Genomic DNA, 13,648 nt, shown 5'->3' with positions numbered 1-13,648 from the left:
GCCGCGGATCCGGCGCTAGCAGTAGGGGCTGCCGCGGAAGCCGAGTGCCCACCGCCTCGCCATCCTCAGTCCCCGCAGAATGTCCTTGCTGCCCCGCGGCTTCGAGCCCCAAGCTCCCGAGGACTTGGGGCAGCGGAGTTTGGCGGAGCTGCAGGAGATGTTGAAGCGCCAGGGGAGACTTTTGCACAACGAGTAAGCTTGGGTCCTGCGAGTCACCGCCAGTCTCCTTCGGTTCGGGCCCCTGGAACGCGTCCTTCCCCTCCCCCAGCCCGTCCCTGGCCTGGAAGGTGACCTTGCCCGTGCCGGGGACCTTGCGTTCCCGGGGCCAGAGGACGGCCCACCGCCGAAAAGCCGGCCGTGCCCTGTCCAGACACCCGCCGCCTGTGGTTATGGCTCGTGTGCCGAACGGCTGGCTGCTTAGCGTGTCAGCTGCCTACCAATTTCTTTCTTTCTTTCTTTTAATATTTATCAGTTTCTCCTTTTTTATTTACTCCACTTTTTATTTTTATTCTTACCGTGTGGATTCCCTGAAGGGAAGGTTTGTATCATAAATCTGCCCCGAACCCCAAACAAATTTGTGATACAAATTGTGTGTATCTTGTTAGTTTCATCTCTAACTACAGTTTTTACCCGAATCATAGGAAATGCAAATAGAATAATATAAAGAGTAGTTTTTTTTTTAGGCCGAGAAAATCAGACCCCCATTCAGCTGGCAGATTTACAGATTTTAGCAAGGAAACACTATCATGAAAGTGATTTTTTAAGGAAGCTTTATTTAGCAACTTGATCCAAGGTGGGTTGAAGAAATATAAGAGAGCGAGGGCAGTAGTGGAGAATGTTTTCTGAGTATCCCAGTAAGAGGGTTTTTAAAAAGTTAGCTGGAAAGGTAGTTGTGGGATTGGGAAAACAATTCCACTGGTGGAATAATTTGAGTGTGTAGTTTACAGAGATGACTGAAGTTTCAAACCTGTCTGGAGAACTCAAAATAAGAAAAGTGGGAGAGGTGAATAAGCCCCCCCTTCAGTTTTACTTATGTGACTTGAGTTCATGGATCAGTTAATTCTATCTAGTTAACAAACTGGAGAAGTAGTCATGGGGCTCCAGAGAGAACAGAAGGCTGAGAAAATACAGGAATCTCAACCAGAGAGGGACGTTAATAATTGAAATTGTGGGAATGAATACAGTACCAGAGAAAGAAAGAACGCCTGAGAATAAACCTGAGATTACGTGGCTGAAGAAGAGCTGAACCTGAATAGGAACTTCTACCATACAGCAAAAGGACAAATAATCATTTGGAAGCTTTGTAGTAGAGACAAGTATTTTGAGGTTGTGAGAATGGATTTTTCAGTCTGTAACAGTGAATTAACTTTGGTCATTGGACCCCTCTATACTTTTAAGAATTATTGAACGTCTCTGGAATACTTCTTATTTGTGTGTTTTGTATATACTGGTATTGGTCAGTGTATTTGGAATGACAAGTGAGAGATCTGTAAAAGTAGACACATCCCATCAATGATTAGAACAATGATACCACATATAGTGGCCTCTGAAACACTCCTCTGTACCCAAATGAGAAAATGATAGTGCAAACAACTAATGTCTTAGTATAATGAAAATAGTTTGAACCTTGCAGACCCATCACCCTGCCCTCCTCATTAAGATTTTGGAGATAACACTTTAAAAATTGCTGGTGTTTAAATGTTCTTAATAATAACTATATGCTTTTAAAAAATGCTTTTGCTGCAATCTAACTAGATGAGACAAATTTTATTTTTCCTGCATCCCCTTGTTTTTTAAAGAGTTATCTGGATAGTGACTTTCTGTTTGGGGGCAGTTGGAAATCAGATTTCTTTTGGTTTAAAGGTTGACCTTTCTCCCTTTGAGGATAATGTTTTACCATTATAGCTCAAATTTTAAAACATGAGTCTAACGTACACATGTTCTTTTTCCACTTGACAGAAAATTCATTTGCAAATTGCCCGACAAAGGTAAAAAGATCGTAGACACTGTTGCCAAACTGAAAGCTGCCATTGCAGAACGTGAAGAGGTTAGAGGAAAAAGTGAACTGTTTCATCCTGTTAGTTTAGACTGTAAGCTAAAGCAAAAAGCAACTGCAGTTGTTGATGTGGACAAGGTCCACGAGCCTGACCAGATACTTGATACTTCCTCACTGGTTCCTGGCTGTTCCTCAGTAGATTCCGTTAAATCACCTGAAACAACCTCACAACAGGGACTTGTGCATCTTACTCACAAAGGAGAGGAAGAGGCTCCAGAGGTTGAGCACACAGTGAAGCAGTGTCCAGCTTCTGGCAGCAGAGCCAGTACTCGTTCTTCATCTGAAGTCCCTCATCATCTCCCTCATTGTGTGTCAAATAAAGCAGAAGATCAGTCCAGCAACTCTGACAACCTGTCTGATAAGTTACAAAGGATCACAATTGCAGACCCAGGTGAAGACCACTCAGGAGAAAACACAAGCACCCACAACTTGATGGGCCTTTGTAGTGGGAATCAAAAGAAGCCTCACTATATGGAAGTGCTAGAAATTCGAGCCAGAAATCCAGTGGCCCCAACACATAAATTTAAAACTAATGTGTAAGTACTTTTCGAAGTAGGCTTTTCCGGGGTCATGACTGAGAGCGAATGCTCTAAAGTTCAGTGGGTTTTGTATGAGAATTACTTGTAGTTAGGATTGAGCATCTTCTAGAGAAACTAGCCTGACTGGAAGGAAGGAGTCTTGTTGAAAAATACTTTAGTCTTTTTAGACAAAAATTTGAAAATGTTTCAATAGCATGCGGAGTATTACATTTCAGGGTATTTAACCAATATTTCATAATAAACACAAAAAGACATGAAGTTTTTCAGAACCTCATTTGGTGAGATAATAATCTAAAGTCAACACGGTTACAGAGGTGATGGGCGTTCTCAACAAAAGTATGTGTGTGTGCTCACATATGTTAAGTAGCAGATGCTGTGGTGACACTAGATGAAGACTTAAGGCTTACACACTTGGAAAAGCAAACTACATATGAACAGTTTTGGGGGAAGGAAGCTGAGAACAGGTTATTAGAACATTCAGGCAGTGTGTGCAAACTAATCCTATTCTAAAATCATGTTTGTACTAAGAGTACTCTTGGAAGAGGGAAGACTTGTCATTGTTGCAAATGTGACATTCAAGCCCTATGCTAACAACTGGTTTCTTCTTAGCTTTATAAGTAGGTAGAAAGATATAAAATTGGAGTACTATTGCCCTGCTTTGAAAAAATGGAGGTAACTATTTGTTGCTATTTCTCTAGCTAAACACCTACATTTTTTAATTGTTAAGACAAACTTTAAAGTTTATTCATTTTTTTAAATCTCAGACATTTCTGTATAGAAAAGCAGCACTGTATTACTTAATTATGTAGGTAAGAATAAAAGGTAACTTTTGAGGGCCTTCCTTGGTGGTACAACAGGTTAAAGTGCAGCACTGTAACATGACCTGCAGCCACCGCAGACTGAGTTCAATCCCCGTCTGGGGAGTTGATCCACATGGCACGGCAGACCTCTCTTGACCCGCCCACTGCTCCCCTCAGCAGTGTATTTCAGTTAATCTGCCTGGTCTGCTTCCCCACTCTTTCTCTGGTGAATCCTCTCACCCCCCACACCTCTGGCTTGTACCCCAATTATGTATGCATAAATAAATAAATCTTTAAAAAAACCCAAAAACCTAAAGGGGGGAGAGTAACTTTTGAATCACGCAGTCTCCTGTGTGCAGTGAATTATCTTTCCTCACTTCAAGGAAGACATTTTAGAAAACCATAGGCCTCATTTAGTCAATAAATACAACAGAATATACAGATCCTGGTTCTGAATTACTGTCTTTTAGCCGAAAGTGGGAGGAGATAAGTGAGCACAATGATATATATATAAGGGTTTAGGAAATTTAAGAGAGAAAGCCTTATGTGCTGTTAGGCAAATCAGAAAAGACTGGACTTTAGTCATTCAGTAGGCCGTAGGGATTGAAGGGATTGAGCAATAGGAAGGAATTGAAAAGAATGAGGTAGTGTCCGTTGGTTCCGTTTTGGCTGGTTCTATGTATCACCTGGGTGCTAGAGACAGGCCCTCATCTATCTTTAGCCCAGAACTCCCCAAAATTTCAGATTTGCATGGTCAGTTACTTGTGAAATGTGACTAAGGTATTCCTTGGTCCCCTGGGTTTATCATGTTAAAGATTCTATTTTCTAACTGAATTTCTCCTATATTCCTTAAGTTCATAGTGCTATCAACTCCTTTCCCACTCACCCCTCTAGGGTATCTTTCTTTTCCCTCATCCCCATTATCTACTAGCCATAAAAATCTAGGTAAAATATTTTCTTGACTTGACAGTCAAGAAAATATTCTAATACTCTATTCATTATTCCTCCTGTCAACATAAGGATTCATTCCTCACTGTTCTGGTCTATAGTCTTTACCAGTTTTTCCTCATTGCTGCTGTCAGTGAAAGTTGTACAATGTAGGTCTGAACTTTGTAATTCAGACTAGAACCCTTCACTGTCATCTGGACCCAGCTACTTCCCAGCCTTTTCTGTCCTCTTTCTCCTGTTCTTCTGTGTGCTGTGGCCATGGTGTTCCTGACCCCCTGCTGGGATGCCTTTCCCTTATTTACATGGTGGGCATTTATTCCAAGACTACACAAATTTCACTCTTTCTGAAGCTTTTCTGACAACTTTTTTGTCTCCCATTAGAACTGGCCCTTCTTTATGTTCCATTGTACGATGCAGACTTCACAAGTTTATTTCATTCTGCTGGACTATAAGCCTCTTTGCAATGCTTTTTGAATTAAAAAAAAAATGAGAAGGTGATCAGTTCAAGTCTAAGGTTTGAAGAAAGAAGGAAAAGGCAAAGAGCTTTATCTATACCTGTTATCTGTTAGAGCAGGGAACGAATTGTTAAATTATTCTCCATAAGGGTGCCAGCTTATCTATGCCACTTTTTAATGTACACCATTTGTAATGTAAATGTGTTAATATTTCTATACCATTTGTAATGGAATTATATTAAAAAAGATTTTATCTGCAAATGTAATGTTAATAAACTTATTTTAGAAAACTGCTAAGGCCTTTGATACATGTGAATGTGGGTTTATAAAAAGAAAAAGTCTGTCATTATAACTTAAATTTTCTGTTCCTCAGATTACCTTCTCAACAAAATGATTCATCTAATTGTCAGAGAAGAGGGTCTCCTGTTTCCATAGAAGAAAGACGACGCAGAGATAGGAAGCATCTTGATGATATTACAGCAGCTCGACTTCTACCACTTCACCACATGCCTGCACAGCTGCTCTCCATAGAAGAATCTTTGGCACTGCAAAAGCAGCAGAAACAGAATTATGAGGTATTTAGTGTTAATTGCTTCTTGTCGGTATGTTGGTTACTGCTTACATGTACCCCAGCTAGTTCTAGGAGGAAGGGGTTATGTGCTAGAGAAGTGATTGCTTACTTCCCTTGGCTCATGGATGTGTGTCTCTGGTTTTAGAGTATTCCAGAATTGCTGGAACTGTAAGAAATGCTGGAGATGAGCACAGGTATCTTCAGTTTCAAAGTGGTGATATGCCAGGAAATGTGAGGAGACTGGTGTAGAATTTCACATCCTTTAAAGTCTGTGCTGTTTGGGTAGCAGTATTACTGCTTTTCTGTCACCTTGTAAAGTGAGGACTTTTTAGTGGTGAAATGTAACCTAGAGTCTGCGAAGAGAATTGGAGTAATGTGGCCTCCACCCTTCTATCTCCCATAATACAATATTAACAAATGGGTGAACAGTATTATGTTCCCAACATTTAGACATTAGACTTTAAAGCATAATTACAGAGGAGTCTCTTATTTTTGGTGACTTAATGCATTGTATGGCACTTTCTCCATAGAGCTGTGTGTTTTGACACATTTGTGTGTTGGCAGTTTGTACCCAGAATAATGGGAAGGGCAAAAATAAGTGTAAGGCCCATAGGTAGCAAGGGGTTCTTTATCCTTCGTAATAATTTACGTCTCCAGGAAAAGAGCAGCCTGTTTTCACTTTCTAGGAATTGCTCAGCTAGATTTTTGTCAGATATTGTGTACCAGTTAATACAGTATTGGCCATTTTTTTCATAGTGGCTCAGTTGGCATGGGTTAGCATTTTCTAGACATACCTTTTTTAAAAGTTTTTTTTTTCTTTCAGTACATTAAAATTGCCTAGTTATGAGTACAGCTTTGAGAAGTTGTTTTTTAATTGCCTGTAAGTCTTAGGTTGAACTCAACCCTTCAGTTTGAAACTAGTTTTCTTAGCATAGTACTAGTAACAGTGCTTTAGTCATATCTGTAATATTCGTGGCCTAAGGAGAAAGATAAAGAAGTTGTAGTGATATGGAAAAAAGCATGGGAAAAGTGAAAAGATGAATTAGGAATGAGTATTTCCAGCTGCCGTCCATTGGGTGAACATGAGTACTTGGGCTGTATGTAAGCCCATTACCGGTGTCCGATATTTACTTGGCCTTTTTGTTGTGTAATAATTTCTGTGGGACTCTTTTGGAGAGCTATGGTCAGCATTTTAGAATTAATTTCTTAAATTTCACTGTTACATTGAAATGTAATGCTCAAGCCTACTGGTCATGATTTAATCCAAAGAACAACATTTGTGATTTCTGACATTTGATAGCTGTAGGTTCAGAGCAGGTTCTCTATGGATTTGGACAGACAGGTAAAAGGAGAGTCCTGGAGCCCACAGTGGCTTTTTCAGGCTTTTAACGATCTTTCTGCACCATTTGTAGTGAGGCAGCCAGGTGCAGGGCAGGTGGGGGTGAGAGGCTGGCAAGCCCCCTGCAAATCTTTCCTCTTTCTGGGCTCACAGGTATTTTCTTGTGGTCTCTTCTCTGGTCTCTACTGCTGCATGGTCCTCTGCTGCTCTTTTGTGTCTCCTGCCACGCTCAGATGTTCTGTCTCTTGGCTTCCGTGCTTTTGCACGTGCATACCCTACTCCCAGCTGCCATCAGGCACGCTGGGAGCCCACAGGTCTTGCTCACTGATGCTCCTGGCAGGAGGGCAGAAAAGACCTGATCACTTCCATTTACCCTATAATAGCTCAGATTGTTGGTGTGTGAGTACGTACATACATGAGGTGCCTATCCATGGTGTAGTGTAACTGCTATGTGTATTGTAACTGTTTTAGTGCTAAACAGATTACTGTTTCTTGTGTAGAGGTGGGTTATTTCAAGGTCTTCTTGTTTATGAATGGAAGTCTGTAAAACAGCTGTGACACGACTGTAGCCCTCAGCAGTATTGTCGTTTTGTGCCATCAGGCTCTGCAGAGAGCATCAAGTGGAATGTTAGTGCTCTTTTATTTTTAATTTTGCTTAAATGACTTTCCCATTGAAAAATTGTAGTGAAAAGATGTGAATATGTTATTTCTGTTTTGCCTTTTGTTTTAAAGGAGATACAAGCCAAGCTCGCAGCACAAAAACTAGCTGAAAGACTGAATATTAAGATGCAGAGCTATAACCCAGAAGGGGAGTCTTCGAGGAAATACCGAGATGTAAGGGACGAAGATGATGGTCAGTCTTCTGATGATGAATTCTGAAGATGGGCATTGGGATAACCTCTATATCTCTCCCTGTTGAGATGTTATCATCTTACATCACTTTTCTAACAAGTATCAAGATTGATGTCAGACATTGTTGAAGGAGAGAATTTTATAATGCTATATAAAGATAGCTTTAAAAAAATAGCCCAATTTGTCTTTCAGAAGAGAACTTTCATGTGCTTGTCAAGTTTATTATTTCAATATTGTGTTTAACCACAATTGTATTAAAGTTTTGCAGTATGTTGTGTGTTGGTGTTATATTTTAGTATAGTAGAGTACATTTTTTTCTTTAAGCCAAATGAAAGCAGGTAACTGCATTTCCCCTTGTTTTCACTTCTTTCAAGCTGCCTTTCAGTGAAATATTTATAGGCACCACCTAGAAGAATTAGAAAGATATAGTTCCCTCCTATTTTGAATAATGTGGGAGCATTCTAGAGAATTTTATGCATGTTTGTATGGGATTACAGAGGTACTGGACATGAAATATAGGAAGACACTTACAGAAAACTGTTTAACAAATATTTGTTTCCTTTGTCTTCCCTTGGAAAGGATGCTCTCTTCTGATTAGGAATAAAGAATGCTTTTAGTAGATGCTGGAGGATGGGCAGTCTTTCAGATGACTAAATTTTCCCAGAGTAACATAAGGTAGAGGATGACAGAAGTAAGCAAAAGTAGTAGCTATTCTAGTGTTAGGCGTGACTTGAATTCGTCGAATTTGTAACAGATGAGAGGTACACTGACAGTACATTATAAGATTGATTATAAGATAGGTCAGCCAAAGCTGCTTAAAGCTATAATTGATAATTTATAAAAATACTGCTTTTCCCCCCTCAAAAGAGGCTTATGGAGGCGGTAGAAACCTTAGTCTCCTATAAATACATGTTTATGTAATTTAAAAGGATTATATGGTTGTCTTCAGAGAAGTTAATATTTATGTTATCAAAGATTTCTTTGTCCAGTATGTTGGAGCTTTTAAAAGTGTTAAAAGAATAAAACGTTAATTAGAGCTACTTCAAAATGTTAATGATTCTATTTTACTATCCCTTAATTAAGCTTCTTACTTTAAAATAGACTGTTCATATATTAAATTTGAATGAAAATACATTTAGGTAAGATGTACCTGTTAAAGACTCAGTTCTAGATCATCTATTTCCAGGTGTAGCCACTGACTTCCTATACCTCTTCCCCGGTCTCCAAAATAAAAAGCAAAATTAAAAGTAGGCTGAGCTAACATTTTCTTGGATTTTAGTTTTTAAAACTAGTGAGTTTCATAAAATTATTTGATGTTCTTTATGGAATGAAATAGTATTTTTGGAAAGTTGGATATATCGAAGGTCTCACAGTCTCCTGTAATCCTACCACCTAAATCCATCCTTCCACCCAGAAAGAGCTGCTGTTAGCTTTAGGTGTATGTCCTTTAACTTTCCTGTGTATAATTCTATATTTATATTTTTTAAATAATGCACTCACTCGCACATTGGTATAGTCTGTTCTATAGATTGTAAACTTTTCCATATTAAATATTTTGCATTTTAGATAGCTGCAGAAAATCCCATTATAAATTATAACCACATAATGGAATAATATAGTAAGTAACATATAACTTACTATAACAGGTGTATGTAAGTTTTGAGGATGTTGCTATTCATCTCTTACCTCAACATAGTATCTCTTTATATAGTCTATATAGTCTATAGTCTGTATAGCAATATATCAAGCTCCTAGAATTGAAAATTAACAACTTAAATCCTTTGCCAATTGAATAATCACGGGCAAGGATTGCGTTAAGATTTGTATTTGATTACTTAGGGAAGATTGAGGTTTTTTTAATATACATTTTCCATTTTTGTTCATTTTGAACATTGCTTATTGCTTATTCATGAATTTGCCATTTTTATTGGCTTATAAATTCTTTATGAATTAAGATGTTTATATCTTTTTTTCATGTGTTATATATTTTTTGTGTGCCATTTGTCTTTTAGTACAGTTTGTGTTTTGGTGTAGAGAAGGTTTTCTTTGGCAGTCCAACTTCATAGGGGTGTGGAGCTTGCCTTCTGTATCCCAAGGATAGCTGCATAACATTAATCCTTATATTCTTTTAGTATTTTTTAAAAAACATTTTTTTACCTCTTAATTCAAAAGGTAATTTCTAGTCCATCTTAGATTTATTGGGGGTTTGGTAAGAGGTTTAAAATTTAAAATTAAACCTACCTCTTACTTTTTGTCTCTCAGAGGTAACTACTATCCTGGCTTTATGGTGATACTTCCCCCTCTTTAAAAAGTGGTTCTATCAGTTATGTATACATAAACATGCCTGCTTTTGACTTACAAAAATGAAGTTATACTTGACATTGTGTCTGATGCCTTCCACTTGATATTGCATATAAGATTCATGTTATATGTAGGTATGCTGTATTCATTTTCATTGCTGTGTAATATGCCATTTCATGAATACCAGCTGTTTAGCTATTCTACTGTGATGGGTACTTGGATATTTTCACTTTTGGGTTCAGACTGCAATGAGCATGATTTTCATGTACATAAACACATTTCTGTAGGTTAAATAAGGAGTTTGGTTGCTATATTACAAGGTATGCGTATCTTTAATATTTTATATACTCCTGCTCCCATCCAACATGTAAATAATACCGACACTTGGTATTGCCAGACTTTTAGTCAGTGTGATCTATTTATAGTTGACAGGTTTAATTTTGTATTCCCTTAATTAGGAATTGCATTGAACATCTTATTTATTGTTACTGGATTAATTCTTTTGAGAACTTCCCATTGAAATCTTTTGTCCATTTTTTTGTTGTGTTAATGTCTCACTGATTTGTAGACTATATTCTTGGACAATAATCTAGTTACATTTATTGTCAGTATCTTCTCCCTGTTTTACTTTGCATTCTCTTCATAGCTTTTAGTGAACAGATTCTTAATTTTAATTGGAAGTATATCTTATGTTTACTGTCTTATTTTAAGGACTCTTACCTGAAGTCGTGAAGATATTTTCTTTTAGAAATCTTTTTTGTTAAAAATGCTTTGTAATTTTGCCATTTCCATCATGTCTGATTCCTATGTGAAGAAGGGTTTTTTGGATGGCCACTTGTCAGGTACTAGTCAGTACAATTTCTGCCATCTGTTAAGCTTCTGAATATACCTGTGTAAGTTCCTAGGTTCTCTCTTTCATTCCACTTATCTGTTTTGGCTAATATTATAACACTATGGTAGCTGTGTACTAAGGCTGCAACAATGCTTGCCATCCTTTGCAAATTTCCACTTATTCTCAAAGAGATGTTTGATATTTGTCATTAATTTCAGTTCTAAAACTCTGTACTTTGGAACTTTAGTGCAGTTTGGAAACTTGCCAGATATAAACTTAAGCATACTTATTCTTTCAAATAATAAGGGTTTTTAGCTTACAAGTTTAAGTTCAGAAAACTTAGTGTGAGTACCAGAGTATTGTGTATTTTTTATTTAGATTTAGCAAATGAATTTTTGAAATACCAAACTTAGGTTTAAAAATAGGATGATGGAGTAAATGTGCACTCTTGAACTCATTCACTTGTCAAGTGTTTTTAAAGCCCAAATTCAGCCTTGATTTGTGGCATTTACATGCAAGTGCTAAAGTTTGGGTCTTAACTTGAAACTGTGGAGGAAATTATGGGGATTAATCTCATTATACAATAGTCATCTATAGAGTAATAATTTTTTTAATTTTCATAGGATCTGTCTCTAGTCCATGTCACATTTCCTGGGGAGTCAGGAGCTGTGAGTTGATATGGAGGGTAGATAGCTTTTGGAACCTATTTCCTCAAATTGGTATGTTGAGAAGATAGCTCAAGGTCACTAATAAGCAGCCAAGAAAAGAACCCAGTGCTCAGGATTTCTGGGCACTGGATTACTTGGCCTTGCATGTAAATGCCACAAATCAAGGCTGAATTTGGGCTTTAAAAAGTGCTAATGCTAGGCAAGAACTCAGGTTACTCTAGCGGTATTTATCATTTCTGTTTGACTTACTGATTATTTGTGTGATAGTTTTTGTATTTCAAATATTTTGTTTTTAGAATCACATTAGAACTATGTGACCGTATAGGCCACTGCTAGAATCTTCACCTCTCTCATGATAGTTGGCTACATAAACTTTTCAGAAGAGACTCAAGGAAAGATGATACAGGTATCATAGGTTTTAGTCAGAGAATGAAGTAAAATCTGACAGTCACCTTTGTAGGCAGAATAACAGTTTGAAACACTGAAAGTAAAATTATAAGGGAGGAGGGGATGATTCTCTGTATAGGGAAAGTTGAGAGTGCAAGAGCTACATAAATAAAAGGATCATATATCCAGCCTTCTTTTTATGGGGAGCACGTAGAGTCATCTAAAAAAATGTGGCAAATTGCATTATTAACTAGCTTCTTGACAGGGAGGGGAAACTTAAAGCTATTATTTTAATTTCTGGCTAAAGTGAGGAAGCTTTGATATTGGGCCGATGAAATAAACCTAGTGCTGGATAATACTGAACCAGAGCCAGACCACAAATCAGAAGTGATTCTGAAAGCACAGCATAAAAGCTTGAACAATTAAATATGATCTATTACTTCCCAGATGATTTTAGAAAAGTTGGAATTAAAAAAAGGTGAAAAAGAGGGAAAGCCACTGGAATAGCATTAGATGATTAGATTTAGGATTTAAATGCCACTATTTCCTTTGAATCCACTGGGAAGCCATGTACTTTCATGACTAAGACTGTAAGATGAGGTCAGTGACCCCTTATCTAATGTAAGGAGTATGTTTTGAGAGAACAACATTTCAAAGTGGGCTTTATAGAGCACTTTGAGGTCTAAAAGAGATTCTGTATGAAAACCGTATTGTAACGATGGTAACAATTATGAGTGAAGCAGTTTAAGGAGGTACCTTCTGGCATGTGAAGTAAAATCTTTAAAATCACCACCATATGAACTTTTAATTTAGTGTTAAAATTAACTGAGAACAATTGTGAAGTTCTTTAAAAAGGTATTTTGACAAGGGGAAATTAGGACACAAAGCTAAGGAGAGACCGTCATATGGAAGAATTTCACATTATTGAAGCAAAAGAATGAAAGTTGTAAATCAATCTGGTATGCAGCTTTATATAGAATTGCGCCTTTAAAAGATGGAGACTCAGCTTGGTGCTTGTAAATTTTGTCTGAAAATATTGCTAGTAAATATATCAGTTCTTTTAATCACTACCACATATATGTGTATTGAATTAGTTTTTCTAGGGCTGGTGTAGAAACGAAACCATACCTTCTATTATTATTTAGATTTTAATAATAAAAAGTCTTCTCCCTTCAGCTACTTTAAGTAGCGTGAAAATGAAATACATTAGGAAACTGACTATAGGAGGCAAATCTTATCGCAAGTTGGCACCTTTAGTTCTTAAGGAAGGAAGGGAACCTAGTTATCTCGTTCCACATACTGTGAGAAAACAGGCTCAGAGAAACGTGGAGACTAGCTTATGGTTTTATGCACAGTGGACTCTGACAGAGCCAGCCTTTTCAACCTCAACCTCTTTGCTTAGGAGTATTTACTTATAATTGACGCTTCTTAACCAAGAAACCTAAACCTGCTCACTGGTCGCTGGTGTAAAGAAAAGGAATTTATCTGAGGACAACTAAAGAATCCCACTGAAACCCACCCAAGTGGGTTCAACATTGCCTCACCTAGAGGGTTTATATACACAAAGCACAGGTGGGCTAGTCCTCACGCAGAGCCGTTATGCAAATTAGGCTTGAGGTTGCTCTAGGTGGATTGGTGCAAATTCGGTAGTCGAGCTGCGATTGGTGGAATTTCAACCCTGGTCTGTGGCTCTGGAGACTGTTTTCTCGAGGTTTCTTTCTGGAGGCGGCTGTGTCTGGCCATGCTAGCTGGGCATGGCTGGTTCTGACTAAGCTTTGTTTTAAAATTTATATTTAAATTAATTTCTTATCATTCTTAACACCTTTTTTCAAAAACAGAAAAAGCACTGTGCCAGAAATCTATTTTCTAATTTTGAAACTACAGAATTTTTTTCCCCAGT

The 13,648-nt window shown here is 37.7% G+C and overlaps 1 protein-coding gene across 1 annotated transcript; it reads left to right on the top strand.

The window, feature by feature from the left end:
- On the top strand, nucleotides 1-12,842 carry POLR2M (polymerase (RNA) II (DNA directed) polypeptide M). Its single transcript, XM_004687753.2, has 4 exons — nucleotides 1-192; nucleotides 1,960-2,592; nucleotides 5,172-5,373; nucleotides 7,441-12,842. Exons 1-4 carry the CDS (start codon nucleotides 80-82, stop codon nucleotides 7,585-7,587), a joined length of 1,095 nt encoding a protein of 364 aa, XP_004687810.1. The 5' UTR covers nucleotides 1-79; the 3' UTR covers nucleotides 7,588-12,842.
- The last annotated feature ends 806 nt before the right edge of the window (nucleotides 12,843-13,648 follow it).

Source organism: Condylura cristata, unplaced genomic scaffold, assembly GCF_000260355.1.
Source record: "Condylura cristata isolate star-nosed mole 26May11 unplaced genomic scaffold, ConCri1.0 scaffold00023, whole genome shotgun sequence".
NCBI classification, from domain to species: domain Eukaryota; kingdom Metazoa; phylum Chordata; class Mammalia; order Eulipotyphla; family Talpidae; genus Condylura; species Condylura cristata.
The sequence above is the reverse complement of the archived record's forward strand: the minus strand, read 5'-3'. Positions and strand labels throughout refer to the sequence as shown.

Excerpts from the sequence above, each read along its gene's own strand:
- POLR2M (XM_004687753.2), top strand. The coding sequence starts at position 80 with ATGTCCTTGCTGCCCCGCGGCTTCGAGCCCCAAGCTCCCGAGGACTTG. Across the intron at positions 193-1,959 it reads GGGAGACTTTTGCACAACGA|AAAATTCATTTGCAAATTGC; the intron begins GTAAGCTTGGGT and ends TCCACTTGACAG. Across the intron at positions 5,374-7,440 it reads AGCAGAAACAGAATTATGAG|GAGATACAAGCCAAGCTCGC; the intron begins GTATTTAGTGTT and ends TTTGTTTTAAAG.